Raw genomic sequence first — 15,447 nt, 5'->3', positions numbered from 1 at the left:
CAATACACACATTACCCCCAATTTCCACAATACACACAATACCCCTCCTCCCACAATACACACAATACCCCTCATTCTCCACAATACACACAATACCCCTCATTCTCTACAATACACACAATACCCCTCATTCTCTACAATACACACAATACCCCTCATTCTCTACAATACACACAATACCCCTCATCCTGCTTAATATACACAATACCCCTCAGCCTCACAATACACACAATACCCCTCCTCCCCCACAATACACACAATACCCCTCCCCCCCCACAATACACACAATACCCCTTATCCTCCACAATACACACACTTTTTTGTACCTAGGTGAGAACCTCTGGTCATCAAAGTAACTTCCAGTGCGCACCAGCAGGGGGCAACAAGGCCTGAAACAGCAAGGGGTGAAAGGGCAAGGAGGCCCAGCAGCCAGACACAACTTCCCCGGGCCTGGGACAGTTGTCTCAGCTCTCCCCCCCTCCCCTGATTCTAATGCAGCTCTCCCCCCCCTGATTCTAATGCAGCTCTCCCCCCCCTGATTCTAATGCAGCTCCCCCCCTGATTCCAGCGCACCCCCCCCCCTGATTCCAACGCAGCTCCCCCCTGATTCCAGCGCAGCTCCCCCCCCTGATTCCAGTGCAGCTCTCCCCCCCTGATTCCAGCGCAGCTCCCCCCCCCTGATTCCAGCGCAGCTCCCCCCCTGATTCCAGCGCAGCTCTCCCCCCTGATTCCAGCGCAGCTCTCCCCCCTGATTCCAGCGCAGCTCCCCCCCTGATTCCAGCGCAGCTCTCCCCCCCTGATTCCAGCGCAGCTCTCCCCCCGATTCCAGCGCAGCTCTCCCCCCCTGATTCCAGCGCAGCTCTCCCCCCCTGATTCCAGCGCAGCTCTCCCCCCTGATTCCAGCGCAGCTCTCCCCCCTGATTCCAGCGCAGCTCTCCCCCCGATTCCAGCGCAGCTCTCCCCCCTGATTCCAGCGCAGCTCCCCCCCCTGATTCCAGCGCAGCTCTCCCCCCCTGATTCCAGCACAGCTCCCCCCCTGATTCCAGCGCAGCTCCCCCCCTGATTCCAGCGCAGCACTCCCCCCGATTCCAGCGCAGCTCTCCCCCCCTGATTCCAGCGCAGCTCCCTGTAGAGGGAGAGAGGGGTTGGCCCGGTATTAAAGGGGTTGCACCCCATATGGCCACCCCCTGACCTCACCAGGGAGGCAAGGTGTTAACTGGACTGTGGTCCAGGAATGTGGCTTACACCTTGTCATGTTAGGAAAATGTATGTTCCCCTATTTGCAAATCCCCCTGACCCGAGAGGCTAGGGAGAAGTCAGTCTTCATCACTCCAAGTGGCCTCTATGAGTTTTTAGTGATGCCATTTGGGATGAAGAATGCCCCGGCTACCTTCCAACGCCTGGTTAATAGGTTACTGGAAGGGATGCAGAGCTATGCCAGGGCTTACTTAGATGACATCGCTATCTTCAGTAATTCCTGGGAGTCCCATTTAGGACATGTAGCTGCGGTGCTAGATAGAATCAGGGAGGCTGGGCTTACCTTGAAACCCACTAAGTGTATGGTAGGGATGGCAGAGGTCCTGTACTTAGGGCACAGGGTGGGTGGAGGGCACCTCAAACCAGAGCCAGCCAAGGTAGAAGCCATAGTTCAGTGGCCTGTTCCAAAAACCAAGAAACATGTCATGGCATTTTTGGGCACCGCAGGGTACTATAGGAAGTTTGTCCCACAGTACAGCGCCGTGTCCAAACCCCTGACTGATTTTACTAAGAAGCAACTGCCTGTGCTTATCACCTGGACTCCTGCCTGTGAAACTGCTTTCCAGGCACTGAAAACTGCGCTTGCTGGGGCCCCCATACTGGCTGCCCCAGACTATACAAAACATTTCCTCATACAGACTGATGCCTCTGACTATGGCATTGGGGCTGTGTTGAGCCAAGTGGGGGACGACGGTAGAGAGAACCCTGTGGTGTACCTCAGCCGAAAACTACTCCCCAGAGAGGTGGCCTATGCCACCATTGAGAAAGAGTGCTTGGCCATTGTGTGGGCACTCAAAAAACTCCAGCCCTATGTGTATGGAAGGGCTTACACGGTCCTCACAGACCACAACCCCCTGAGTTGGCTGCAGAGGGCATCAGGGGAGAATGCCAAGTTGACATACAAAAGGGTAATATGGTGCTCAAGTATGTAGTCCCATTACTTGTGATTGTTAAAGTCATTAATGAAGTAACCTCCTGGGACTTGAATACAGTACAACTATAAAAAGGGCTCCAGTTACCCTGAAGGCAGGGGTAGTTGCATGAAAACACCCACCCCTAACCTCATTGGGCTGGCCCTCAGTAGTACTAACAATTGAATGTGTAAATCTCCAGGGTTACTCACAATCTGCGTGCTGTCGCCAGAGGGTAGAATCCAATACAGAGTAGGTTGAAGCAACGCACAGCAAGAAGGGGGTGACAGCAGGTCTGGCAAAAATCTTCTTTATTGTGGAAGCATTAAAAATGTGGAAGGCTGCAACCTTCTACGCGTTTCGTGCAATGAAAGTTGCACTTTATCAAGAATATCTTTATCTTGATAAAGTGCAACTTTCATTGCACGAAACGCGTAGAAGGTTGCAGCCTTCCACATTTTTAATGCTTCCACAATAAAGAAGATTTTTGCCAGACCTGCTGTCACCCCCTTCTTGCTGTGCGTTGCTTCAACCTACTCTGTAGAGAATGCCAAGTTGCTAAGGTGGAGCTTGGCCTTGCAAGAGTTTGCGTTTACTATTCAGCACAAAAAAGGTAGTGAAAACAGCAATGCTGATGGATTTTCACGTCAGGACTATCCCTCTGAGACTGAGTTCATTAATGGTGCCAGCAGTGCCCCACTCCCCGTTGGAGCCAGTGGGCCACAGGGCACCCATTAAGAAGGGGAGGTGTAGAGGGAGAGAGGGGTTGGCCCGATATTAAAGGGGTTGCATCCCATATGGCCACCCCCTGACTTCACCAGGGAGGCAAGGGGTTAACTGGACTGTGGTCCAGGGATGTGGCTTACACCTTGTCATGTCAGGAAAATGTATGTTCCCCTGTTCCCATGTTTCATTATAATCCTGTATTTTAATGGTTTAAAGTGCATTTCTGTATCTCCAGTTCTGGAGGTCGCAGAGAGTTGATATTTGGCCAATGTGTGGAGTCACTGTAGGCATTAAAACTGGCAAATTTCGACCCACTGAGCCCACCAGAATGGAACTTTTTAATATGTGTAGATATTAAAGTGTATATGTATGGTATTTTGGATCCATTATGAAAATGCAGACTCCATCTGCTATGCTAATAGGTCATGAAGGGCAGCCGGCTGATTGAGCCTAAGCACTGTGATCAAAAGTTAACTGCCTGATTGTTTACACTAAGTACTAATTAACAGACCAAGTACTAATCAACAGACTGCCACTCTAATTGTTACCTGAGGGTGGAGAATCATCAAACTGGAGTGGTTTGTAAGTGTTATGTCTACAACTACAAACAATGCAGATACTTAATTTGGCAGACTGGTCGTTGCCCCTGATTTAATTATGGGGCTACCCATAGAGTCCCAGTACACATGGGCTAATTAGCTGGGGGGCATGGGTTAATCTGTGTCTCCACGTTAGGGATTGGATACAGATAATTGTTCACCAATAGTCTGTATTCAATGTTAAGAATAGGGTTACACAGGTATATAAACTGTGTCAACCCTACAGTTTTTAGTTGTGCTTCTGATTCCACCTGGAATGTCACCGGATTGCTGGAGAAATGCTAGCTGATACTTCTCCATCCCCCAACCCTAAGTAAGTGTTAACTTCTTGTCTGTTAATTGTACTATATTGCTGTGTTCACCTTATTTAAGGAATAAATTATATTTTATTATATCTAAGCCTCGTTCAGTTCAACCCAGATATATGGTGTTCATTATATCTTGTCACAAGCTACCGTGACACTCCCCCCCTGATTCCAGCGCAGCTCTCCCCCCCTGATTCCAGTGCAGCTCTCCCCCCCTGATTCCAGCACAGCTCTCCCCCCCTGATTCCAGCGCAGTTCTCCGCCCTGATTCCAGCGCAGCTCTCCCCCCCTGATTCCAGCACAGCTCTCCTCCCCTGATTCCAGCGCAGCTCTCCCTCCCCGATTCCAGCGCAGCTCCCCCCCCCTGATTCCAGCGCAACTGCACCCCCCTGATTCCAGCGCAGCTCTTCCCCCATGATTCCAGCACAGCTCTTCCCCCCTGATTCCAGCACAGCTCTCTCCCCCCCTGATTCCAGCGCAGCTCTCCCCCCCTGATTCCAGCGCAGCTTCCCCCCCCTCTGATTCCAGCGCAGCTCTCTCCACCTGATTCCAGCGCATCTCTCCCCCCTTTTTCCAGCGCAGCTCTCCCCCCCTGATTCCAGCGCAGTTCTCCCCCTTGATTCCAGCGCAGCTCTCCCCCCCTGATTCCAGCGCAGTTCTCCCCCCCGATTCCAGCGCAGCTCTCCCCCCCTGATTCCAGCGCAGCTCTCCCCCCCTGATTCCAGCGCAGTTCTCCCCCTTGATTACAGCGCAGCTCTCCTCCCTGATTCCAGTGCAGCTCTCCCCCCGATTTCAGCGCAGCTCTCCCCCCTGATTCCATCGCAGCTCTCCCCCCCAATTCAGCACAGCTCTTCCCCCCGATTCCAGTGCAGCTCCCCCCCGATTCCAGCGCAGCTCTCCCCCTGTTGCCAGCACAGCTCTCCCCCCCTGATTCCAGCGCAGCTCTCCCCCCGATTCCAGCGCAGCTCTCCCCCCCTGATTCCAGCGCAGCTCTCCCCCGATTCCAGCGCAGCTTTCCCCCGATTCCAGCTTGTGTCTCTGTGCATCAGTTTGTGATTTGGGGAGTGTCAATAGGTCGAGTATGAGAGGAGTACAATGACGCACATGATAAGGAGGTGTATCACACTCTGCATCTCCGGGCGTCCATTTTGTATCTTGTAAGTGCATCATGAATACGTTCTGCCAGGTCTGAGGTGGCAGAAACTTTTCTGGCTAATCATTTCTTACATTTGACTCAAACGCAAGCAGAAAATGGAGCAAAGTGATCAAACAAACTTCTATTTCAACTTTCTTTATGTTGATATATGTCAATACAGCAGAAAAAAATGTAAAAAAGCATCAAGCAGCGCACTGCCCAAATGAAAGGGAAACAGGTGGTAAAAAAGTGAAAAATGTATTGCCCCATCAGCATAACAAAAGAGGAGGTGTAGACCCTCCTACGCGTTTCGCACCAAATGTGCTTTATCAAGGAGTATGATGTGTTGCCTGAGGGACCCCCTAATATAGTGCCAACAATCAAATCTACTATTCCACTATTCCATATAATATATTGAAGGAGAATTACTGAATTTATTTCTGGAACTGTTGGAGCACCCTCTACCCTATATAGTCTGGACTGTTGATATATGTCCCCCAATTGTGGGCTTCTGTTTGACCCAAGTCCTTAAGACTGAAGACTCCAAAAAAAGGAAGATGCAAAACTGGGGCAAACCAGTGCAAAAAAACCCGCACTATATTTATCAAAGAAACGTATCCCATTGAAAGCAATTTAATTTTCCCTTTAATAAATCCAGGGCAATTCCCATGTACTAGTTTTGGGGCTGTGAGAATTTAGTAAATACCACACTTAGGGGCTTATTCTATGGGGCCTATTCTCATAGCTCTGAAGTTGTCATTGCCAAATTGCGCGGTTTGACATGTTCAGAAGTTTCGGAATGAAATGCAGTAAAAAAACACTAAAATAGTGACAAAGCGCCCAGTTTAAAAGCCAAACCGCCCGGACTGTACTAGCATTGGAAGTGGAAAGACCTGAGGTGCTGCTAACTCCATCCCCAGTCTGACTTATAGTTGTTGCTCTCTCAGCCAAACCCATATTGCAGGCTCCGGGTGAAACTCGCAATACCAATCTCTCCACAATTGAGGTGGCGTGAAAATATTGTGAGTTTTTAGAAGCGGTTTGTATAACGGAGGAACGAGAATCGCAGTTGATGTAAAAAAAAAAGCGAGTTGGAGGCTTGATCGCAAAGCGATCAGATTAGCAGAGCCGGAGTGAAACCGATTCTAAAAAAGCTTTTTTTAGACACGGATTGGATAAGCGATAAGGGCTTACAGAATAGCAAAGCACGCCAATCTGCTCAGAAAGGGCTCTTTAGAAGCGGATTGGCACACTTCAGAGCTACGAGATAAGGCTCCTGTATCCACCGATCAGGACGTTTCTGGATGAAATTCCCCATAGAAAATGGGTTTATCTGACTATTCTTAAACTAAGAACATCAGGTACTGTTGATATACGAAAAAGTTATTCTGTATTTAGAAATAAGGAGCTATGCACTGAAATGACAGAATGGTATACTGAGGGGAATTGTCATGAATAACTAATTCAATGAAAAGACAGAGCATACATGGGAGAGACTTAGAACAAAGCGATTGTGGAATAAAACAAGGGAATCCTAAATAAGGGAGTAGGAAGTATAGTAAAGAGATAAGTGAAAGATTGTGCATGCAATGATCTTTGTGGGTTTATAAAGCAGTAACGCATGCATTTAAGGCAGCAGAACATGTTGTGTGTGTGTGTGTGGGGGGGAGCTAGTAAGGGGGAAGCAGCAACCAGGGGGTCTCTGGAGCTGAACCGCATTAATTTCAGCTGTGGGGACCCCCTGCTCCCCAAGATACAGACCTCTGTAGTGGGTTCTGGTAGCAGCTCTGGAGGTTTAAAGATCCAGGTCACGCCGGCCAATAGGAAGCCGCAAGGGATGACGATAAGGCCCACCCTATTGGACATTTAAGCCGCCATTATGTTCCTCACACACAGCCCAGCCAAAGCTGCTACTAGCACCGCCTATGGAGGTAAGTATCTCGGGATGCAGTGGGTCCCTGGAGCTGCAATGAATGCGGTTCAGCTCCGTTACCCCCCTGCTTCAAACCTATTTCGATGCACCCCTCCCTGCCCAGCTTCTAGGGAGATTACATTGGTGTATTATATATGGCTACTTCGCATGGGTTACCTTAACTCAGGGTGCCGGATACAGGCAGCTGGGTGATGAGGTAGGTTGTGAAATAATGGGCGCCAGGAACTTTTGTCATACCACAGTCTTTTATTCAGGTCCCATGGCACGGGGGCCGCACACCACACTTCAAACAACATTGTATGTTTTCTTTATTGTTACTGAAGCTTTAGGTGCTTCCATGAATTCCCACTCTTAACACTCAGAGGGGGGTCTATCTTAGTTGCTTAACTGTTCTGAGACCTGGGCTAACCTCCTTTTCTGTTCGGATACCCCTCTGTATTATTACGACAGTGCTAGTCCCATTGGGAATCCTAGTGAATTCTATACAAGTGACCCCAATACCTTTTGTCGGTGCGGGAACTGCTACTTCCCTAGAGCCGGAGAGGGCGGTTAATTCAGATCCGCAGTTAGAACCGATCCACCAACACCTAGGAGTCCTTGTTACTGAGGCCTTCTGCGCAATGCTATTTTCATACTTCGTGTCTCATATTGGATTCCCTTAATCTTCTTCTGTGATGCTATAAGGATCCCTCAACATGGCCGCCAAGGCAGGACATCAGCCTCATTCTGGACTTATTGCCTGCACCTGCCAGCTCCCTTTATAAGGCTTCATTCCCCCTCTTCCTTGCCTGTGCAATGTTCAGCTTACCTTGTTCCCGGCTGGAAGCCGTGTCCTGCCTGTGTTGCTCTTGCCTATCATTGACGACCTCAGAACTGTGACCCATACTAATCTGCCTTCTCCAGCCCTGACCCGGAAGTGACCGCGTTTATCCTGGCTTCTCCTGCCCTGACCTCGGACCCGGACCTTACTACTCTACTCTTCAGGAGTCGGATCCCAGGTACGGGTTGGTCTCTACTCTCCACCTCTGCCTAGCGGATCTGTCTCCTGGACAGTACACAGCGACGTACACAACCGTAACAGATGCAAACTTAACCAGGGTACTGTCCCTAGTTAGAACATAATAAAGTAGAGGTGGGCCTGGTCAGTACTAATGGATTATGGACATCCCTATCTATCCTCCCCGAGGCTCCTCTCCTTTGTCCTCCTGGAACCTCCCTCCTCCCTTCTCGAACTTTCCCCTCCCCTTATGTACTCTCCGTGCTGTCATGATCCCATGGCAACACAGGATGGGGCCCAGTACACATTAACCATACAAGTTACTCTTTAGAGGGGGGGTTACATAAAAAATTAAAGGAAAGCATGATTGCTGCTTTAAATTAGAAAGACAAACTTTTTATCAAGCAACAGCCATAAAGCACAGCTTCTTCCTAGTTACATCACATCTCACCTCCCCCTGCGTCACTGCTAGGGATTCCCTTATTAATAACACTGTTCAATATAAGGGACTATGTATAAATTATACTATCCCGTGTTTAGAAAGGGGGGGGGCAGCCTACCACTGTTGAGTGGGGAGGACTGTGGATGTTCAGCCGGAGGGTGGAACCTACGAGTGATGGGGGGGGGGGGTGGAGGAAAGGGGCATGCGGGTGTTGAGTGGGAGGAAGGGGGAGCTTTGCTGCAGGTCTATTCAGGAGTTGAGATAGGGGGAACCAAGCAGAGGAATGTGAGTCCTGTCTCTTCCCAGCTCTCTGTATTCATGGCCTGTTGGAACACCTTAGACTAATCAAGAATCACGACATGACACATCCGGTTCCAATACATTTCAATGTATGTCCGTTGGGTTCTGTGGAGAATTTTCAATGTTGTGCCATTGAATATATTGCATTACCCCCCCGGGGAGGTGATAGAATTAAGATCTTGCATCAGAGAGAGGCCCATTGGATTTACACATTAAACTCTCTACAGCCCAACGGACTTAATATTGATTGGGATCTACGTTGTTTTCTTTAAGATTACCAGGAGCATATGTTTGGAGGGTGTATGCATTCAGTATATCCTATGATAGGATTGTTTTAAAGTTATGCTATAATTCGGTTTATTATGCTTAGAGCCTCTGTGGATGTTTCTTAACTTGCTCCTACTTTCACCCCCCCCTCCCCTCCCCCTTCCTCCCCCCCTCCCCCCCCTTTTTTTCATTAACTGGTTGTGCTTGATATATTATGTTGAAGCAGCAAAAAAATATATATATGTTCATTACTTGATTAGTGTGCGGTATATGACTTTTCTGAAAGGAAACGCAATCACACATTATACAAGTATGAGGCTGCTAAGCCATATACAACATTGCATTAAGAGATTCAACCAGGTACTAGCAGTATTTTCAGCAGTTTTTAATTTTCTTTATATACCCTTAATGAGTAACCTGAGCCAGATGTAATATATACTTAGATTATGAATGCAAGGACATTCAAAGAATTAATGACATGGTATTCCATTAATAGTTTATTTATAGGATCATGTGATATGGGGAACATGTTAATAGGCTTAGGCATTGAGGGGGTTAATGTTTTAATCATTTTGTATGCCGTTTTCGCGCGCTTTTTTCTGTACTTAATAGGGCAGCTTCCGCTTCTCCCCACTCCAAGACGAAGCCCTATCTGTGAGGGTGAAACGCGTAGAAGGGGAGAATGCGGAGTTAGCCCTTGTGTGTATCATTAATAAAGTTTTTTGAAGAACTTCAGGAGCCTCTCTGATTCAGACATGCGCAGTTGCGCCGAATCCACCATTGTTTCCAGACTACACTAAGACGGTGGCACGCAGGAGCAGCCGAGGCGAGCGGGCCCCAGACCGGAGATGCAGGTGAGGTATATCAACTTTATTCCCCCTGCACCGGTTGTTATTGTGGCCAAACGGAGCTCCCTCGTGTGATGCCCCAGTGTCTGATATATTCAGATCACTGCTCTGCACACGGAAGCGCAGGACAGACTCATTGACAATCTGTTGGATGGGCCCACCAGGGTTTTCCTTTGCTCTCCTGTAGTCCAATCTGACCCAGATACTATCTTATAAAGTACAATGTACATATATCCACAATGTAAGCTTAATAGTCTGTTTCTTTACTGCCATGTACAATATTCGCGTGCAATCATACACAGGGCCCACATATTACTTTAAGGGATAGTTTAATGGCAATACAAATGCAAACAAAGTTAGAGATTCCAGCCTGCTTTAAAACAAAATATCTCCAGGAACATACCGCCCTGAATTTCTACACTTCAAAATGTGAATTTTGTGCTAAGCAAGCGTCACTCCTCATGCTGCCAACGTGGCTTCTCCTCATGGGGAGACCTAAAGCTAGGATTGGCTGATCCTTTCACAGTGGTCATTTCTCTTCGTGGAATGAGGTATGGCAGGCTGAGATGACCATAGCGACCAGCGCAGTGTATTCCCGGAAGTCTATCTCCCGGTCATGGTTGTCATCCAGATCCTTAAAGATGACGTCAAGCGTCTTGGAGTCATGGATTTGCTGTGGAGGGAAATTGATGGATTGAAATCGCAACATAGTGGTTATTAGTATTAACCACTTAATTATTTAGAAAACTACTAATATACAATTCTCACAAGGACTGTGTAACTGGAAGGGTTGTCAACATGAACTCATGTACTTGGTTAAGTCGGTATTGTTTTTGTATTTTTGTTTTAGCTTTCCATTCCCAATAATTCTAGAAAAAGAGCTAAAAATGAAAGAATGAGAGAAAAACATTAGGACAGAAATATGTCAAGTTGGAAACCATATGTGGTAGTGTTATTATAAGTGATGATTGAAGCTATATGTTTGTAAGATGTTTTATGAGCAGCAACATTAAACTCTCCTATTAGTTATTACTGTGGGCTAGAATGAGACACTTCATGGCCATTTCATGTTTATTTACCAGTCTCCTGACAAACTGGGTTGAAAAACAGTGGTTTACACCAGATTTATCAAAGGAGAAACTTTCTCAACAACCAATCAATGTACAGTAATCGGCTTCCTGAAAAAAATCCAATCACCCTTAAAGTTATATTTGCTTACTAATTTATTTACTGCCAAAAATAACTGTATTTATTTCCCTCCTGTTCCAAGAAATCCTTATCCTATCTGGTATTTGTTCTCCTTCCCTTATATCCAATGCTTTTTTTTGTAAGCTAATAGGTGCCGGTACCAGGGGAAAGCGCGGGGCCTCTTACCTTCTCCTGCTCCTCATCTCCTCCAGATACGCCGCGTTGTCGTGACATGGCTTTACATTTCGGCATCATGTTCTCATGCCGACGCTTCGTCACAAGGAGACGATGCCGGAGATGAGGAGCAGGAAGAGAAGGTAAGAGGCACCGGTACTCCGTACCGGCACGTATCGTCACCAACAAAAAAAAGTTGTGTGTGCTGAGCACGCGCATTGTAAGTGAAACTTCTTTGTGTTTTGCCACAGAAATTGTATTTGCGATGGTGATGTTTTTAATTCAATTAAAGAGATTTGAGAGCATAATTTATTGTATTTATTTTTGTGTTGAAATTTCCATACAACCACTTGGAATACATGATATAATTGACTTTTGATAACTAAAGTAAGATACATATATTTTGGATTGTAAAGCATCTAAATTCCGTTACACTCAAAAGTCTTTCATTTAATGCAAATCATAAAAATCAAGACACAATTTCAGTAACAGAACGCAAAGAATTTTTACTTTGAACGCGCGTGCTCGGCACACACTCGTTTTATTTATAATCATTAGTTACTATATTATATTAATCTATATACAATTTGTGTTAATTTTTGCTATTTGCACTTCTATATTTATACTCACTTGGAATTCCTATAGTAACAGTGGTGTGTGTGTGTGTGTTCCCTTCTGTGTGTGTGTGTGTGTGTGTGTGTGTGTGAGTGTGTACCCTTCTGTGTGTGTGTGTCCCCTTCTGTGTGTGTGTATCCCCTTCTGTGTGTGTGCGTGTCCCCTTCTGTGCGTGTGTCTGTGTGTGGGTCCACTTCTGCGCATGCGCGTAGTCAGGCGGCCGCCTCTGCGCATGGGCAGTCATCACCAGGCCATGACGTAACTTCCGCAGGCCATGACGTAACTTCCGTTACGCATTTTCGTTACAAGCAACGATATTTTCCCCATCGAAACTCTGTAGGTGCCACCAAATAAGTTTCACTCCAAAAGCCCTACTTATATCTTATGGTATAAACAAAATCCCTCTGCACGCAGGAACAACAATCTTACCCAAGTCCAAAAGGCATTTAAAAAGAATGCATTTATTTGCAAAAAGAGCACAATATTTCAGGGACACATTACCCTTCGTCCGGCTCAGGTTCAGTGTTTGTTCCTGCACGCAGAGGGATTGTTGTTGATACCTTTGGATATTTGCTGGGGATTGTCCTGGACTCGCCCTGCTTTGTGACAGCCACCGGAGTGATCACTGAGTGCAGAAGCAAGTGCGGTTTTATTCCATTTCTTTTCAACTTCCCTTGTATCTCTTTGGTTAAACATCGCAGCATAATTAGTCCAACATAAAATAACCACAGAAGACAACAGCCTTTATCAATCCTGGATCTTACACCATTTTACTGCAAAACAGATTAGGTACAGATCGTAAAGACATAGTACAGTACAAGGTGAATATCACCATAATGAGGTGAACTGAGAGCTGCTCCCACTTTGGGTTCATTTATAAAAAATAATATTTCTCAGGTGGGTTGATGCTTTGAATGCTTTTTATAGGAACAATCTTCTGCGAGTATCTCACAAATATATAAGGAAAAAGGCAGGTTTCTGGGAGTAAAAGGTTTGAGCAATATGATGCTTTTCTTGTTGCCATGATAGCGTTATAGGTGTTTATTTATTAATGTCTCATGGCTGCAAAACTGCAGCAAAAACAGTGCAAAAAAACCAGCATCAGATGTTTCAGGGGGACGACTTTCCATTGAAGGTTAATTGGAGATGTTATTCTTGTAAATATGGTGCAATTCTTTTGCAGATGGGAGACCTTAGTAAATAATCCCCCAAATATTTAAAGGGCTTAAATATGCTCTAGTGAGAGGAACCACACTAAAACTACACAATAAGAAATATGCCTTAATATGGTGAACACAGTTGAGTACAGAAAATGCAAAGAGAAGCGAGTGTACAGTATAGTGCGTATAGATAATGATACACATCCACCCAGCAGCAAGTCAGTCTCTGGAATAGCCTGACAGGGTCCTGTGCTTTACTCTGTTCACCATATTAAGGCATATTTCTTATTGTGTAGTTTTAGTGTGGTTCCTCTCACTAGAGCATTTGTGCCTAGATACAACAGTGTATTAATAAGTCCAGTTGCTTCATCTTTGTTTAACTATTTCCTCTGGTGTTGATCATTTAATACAACTAGACGCTTGCTTGCAGATTCCGTGCATCTTCACTCAGACTACATGAGACTTAACGCTTAACGTTTTTTCAGTATACAGTTGTCTTGATTGCACGGACATTGCTGTGGCATACACCAGATTTTCAATAGAGGGAGGATTTTTTTGGAGGAATCGAAGGGAAGTACCGCATGCGTGTAGGGTCTGTGGAAACGGGCTTGAAGAAGGGGCATTTTTGCCTCGAAACATTGCCCCCCTTATATTTATTCCTCCATTATCCTACTATTGATTTATGCTTATTTCGTTTTGCCTTTCCCTCCCTTATTGATTGGTCAGGCTTCCTGTAGCCTATTACTGGGCACTGTGTGCAGCATCATAACATGTTTACAATACAATTTATTTATCTACTGTATTGGCAGTAAACCTTTTTTGTCATTATTTCATTACTTTCAGTGCTGGGAACCCTCCCACCCCCAATCCATGTGTTACTTAAGAAGGAGGGTTTGAGGTCCTTCCATGTTCCTTTGCACCTTTTTGTCTTGTTGACACCTCATTACGGTTTAGTGGAGTGCTGCATATCACCCATACTTTGAATAGGACCTTAAATGCCCTGCAGAGTAGACTAGTTAGCCGGCTGTGGATAACTGCATACATGGTATGCCAGTTGGACTGTTTTCTTTGCTGTTTGAACCCCCACCCCCCCACCCCCCATGATCTCCCCAAGTGCATCATAGCACCCTCTCTCCCACCATTAGCTCCCCATGCACACTGCCGCCTTTCACCTGGACAAAAGTGGTCATCTGAGTGTTGATCAGCTTTTTCAGATCCTTTTTCTTCAGCTTGCAGCGGTCACCAGAATAAGAATGGAAAACCTGTATAATCTTCACCACGGCGCTCTCCAGCTCTGTCAGCTCTGGCCTGGAAGGTAGGGGAGGAAAGAGCAGATAAAAGCTATGTTTCAAACATACGTGGTTTACAACCCGAGGGTGGCATGTACAGTAGGAGGGTGGCATGTAGGAGGGTGGCATGTAGGAGGGTGGCATGTAGGTGAGAGAGGGAGATCAAATAAGGAAAAAATGGGCAAAATGTAAATTCATGAGGAAAACAAAACCTAAATGTGTGGCCAACACAGTATACATATACAATATAATTAATTGGCAATTCCCCAGTAAATACAGTAGAGTTCTGCTTACAAAGCGTTTCACATCTGCTTCAATTTACTTTAGGAATTTATTTTTATTCATTAGAGAACTACTCTATTGTTCCTAAAATAAATTGAAGCACAAAACGTTTTGTAAGCAGAGCTCTACTATATTTACCTATTTATTCTATTTTGACACACACACACACACACACACACACACACACACACACACACACACACACACACACACACACACACACACACACACACACACACACACACACACACACACACACACACCCACACCCTGTACCACTAGGCGACACACATGGCTTCTCCATTTTGGCTTTATTTTTGTTAAATAAACCATGACACGGTGTAATATGTCATGTGTTGTTGTTTATCTGAGGTTGTATTTACCTAATTTTAAGACCTTCTAAGAAACAAATGATTGTTATGTCCTGATATGTAAAACCATGGAATTCAAAGAGGGTGTACTTTCTTTTTCACACCACTGTATGTGCCATTTAGCTCAAACTTGGAATAAACACACTCAACCTGGTGCTCCATTCTAACCACATTCACCTAAGTGGCTACATTGTTGCAGCAGCAGCTTGCTCTTTGGATACTATCGCCCCCTAGATAGTATCTTGTATACTCTCTAAGGCCACATCCATAGAAGGACAAGCCGCGCTGAGCGGTGCGGACGCTCCGCGCTGAGCGGTGCGGACGCTCCGTGCTGAGCCCCGGCATCCTCAATGAGGATGTCTTGAGAGGGGGCTCACGCGAGTGTCCACAGGCGTGCTGAGGCTTTGGATTTTTCAGCCGACAGCCAAGCTGTTTTTCAGCGCGCTGTCAGCTGAAAACATCCAATCAGCGCGAAGCAACGTCAAGGCACCGTGACGTCGGCGCCGTGACGTTGACGTCAGTGCGTCGCGGGCGATTGGCCCAGCGACGTCACTGCCCCGGCTCCCCCCACCTCCCGATCGCGCCCGCTGGCTCGCCTGCACGTGCATGAAATCGCACAGCTTCAGCAGGCGAGCCCCTCTATGGCCC

At 46.5% G+C, this 15,447-nt stretch overlaps 1 protein-coding gene across 1 annotated transcript; it reads right to left on the bottom strand.

Moving 5' to 3' along the window:
• Positions 1-10,041: 10,041 nt before the first annotated feature.
• LOC142490741 (protein S100-B-like) lies at positions 10,042-14,732 on the bottom strand. The gene is made up of 3 exons (XM_075593157.1): positions 14,698-14,732; positions 14,030-14,165; positions 10,042-10,393 (listed from the first exon to the last, which is right to left on the bottom strand). The coding sequence occupies exons 1-3, from the start codon at positions 14,730-14,732 to the stop codon at positions 10,250-10,252; spliced, it is 315 nt and encodes a 104-aa protein (XP_075449272.1). The 3' UTR covers positions 10,042-10,249.
• Between the last annotated feature and the right edge of the window lie 715 nt (positions 14,733-15,447).

Source organism: Ascaphus truei, chromosome 3, assembly GCF_040206685.1.
Source record: "Ascaphus truei isolate aAscTru1 chromosome 3, aAscTru1.hap1, whole genome shotgun sequence".
NCBI classification, from domain to species: Eukaryota; Metazoa; Chordata; class Amphibia; order Anura; family Ascaphidae; genus Ascaphus; species Ascaphus truei.
Note: the sequence above shows the minus strand (reverse complement) of the source record. Positions and strands in the feature narration are given on the sequence as shown.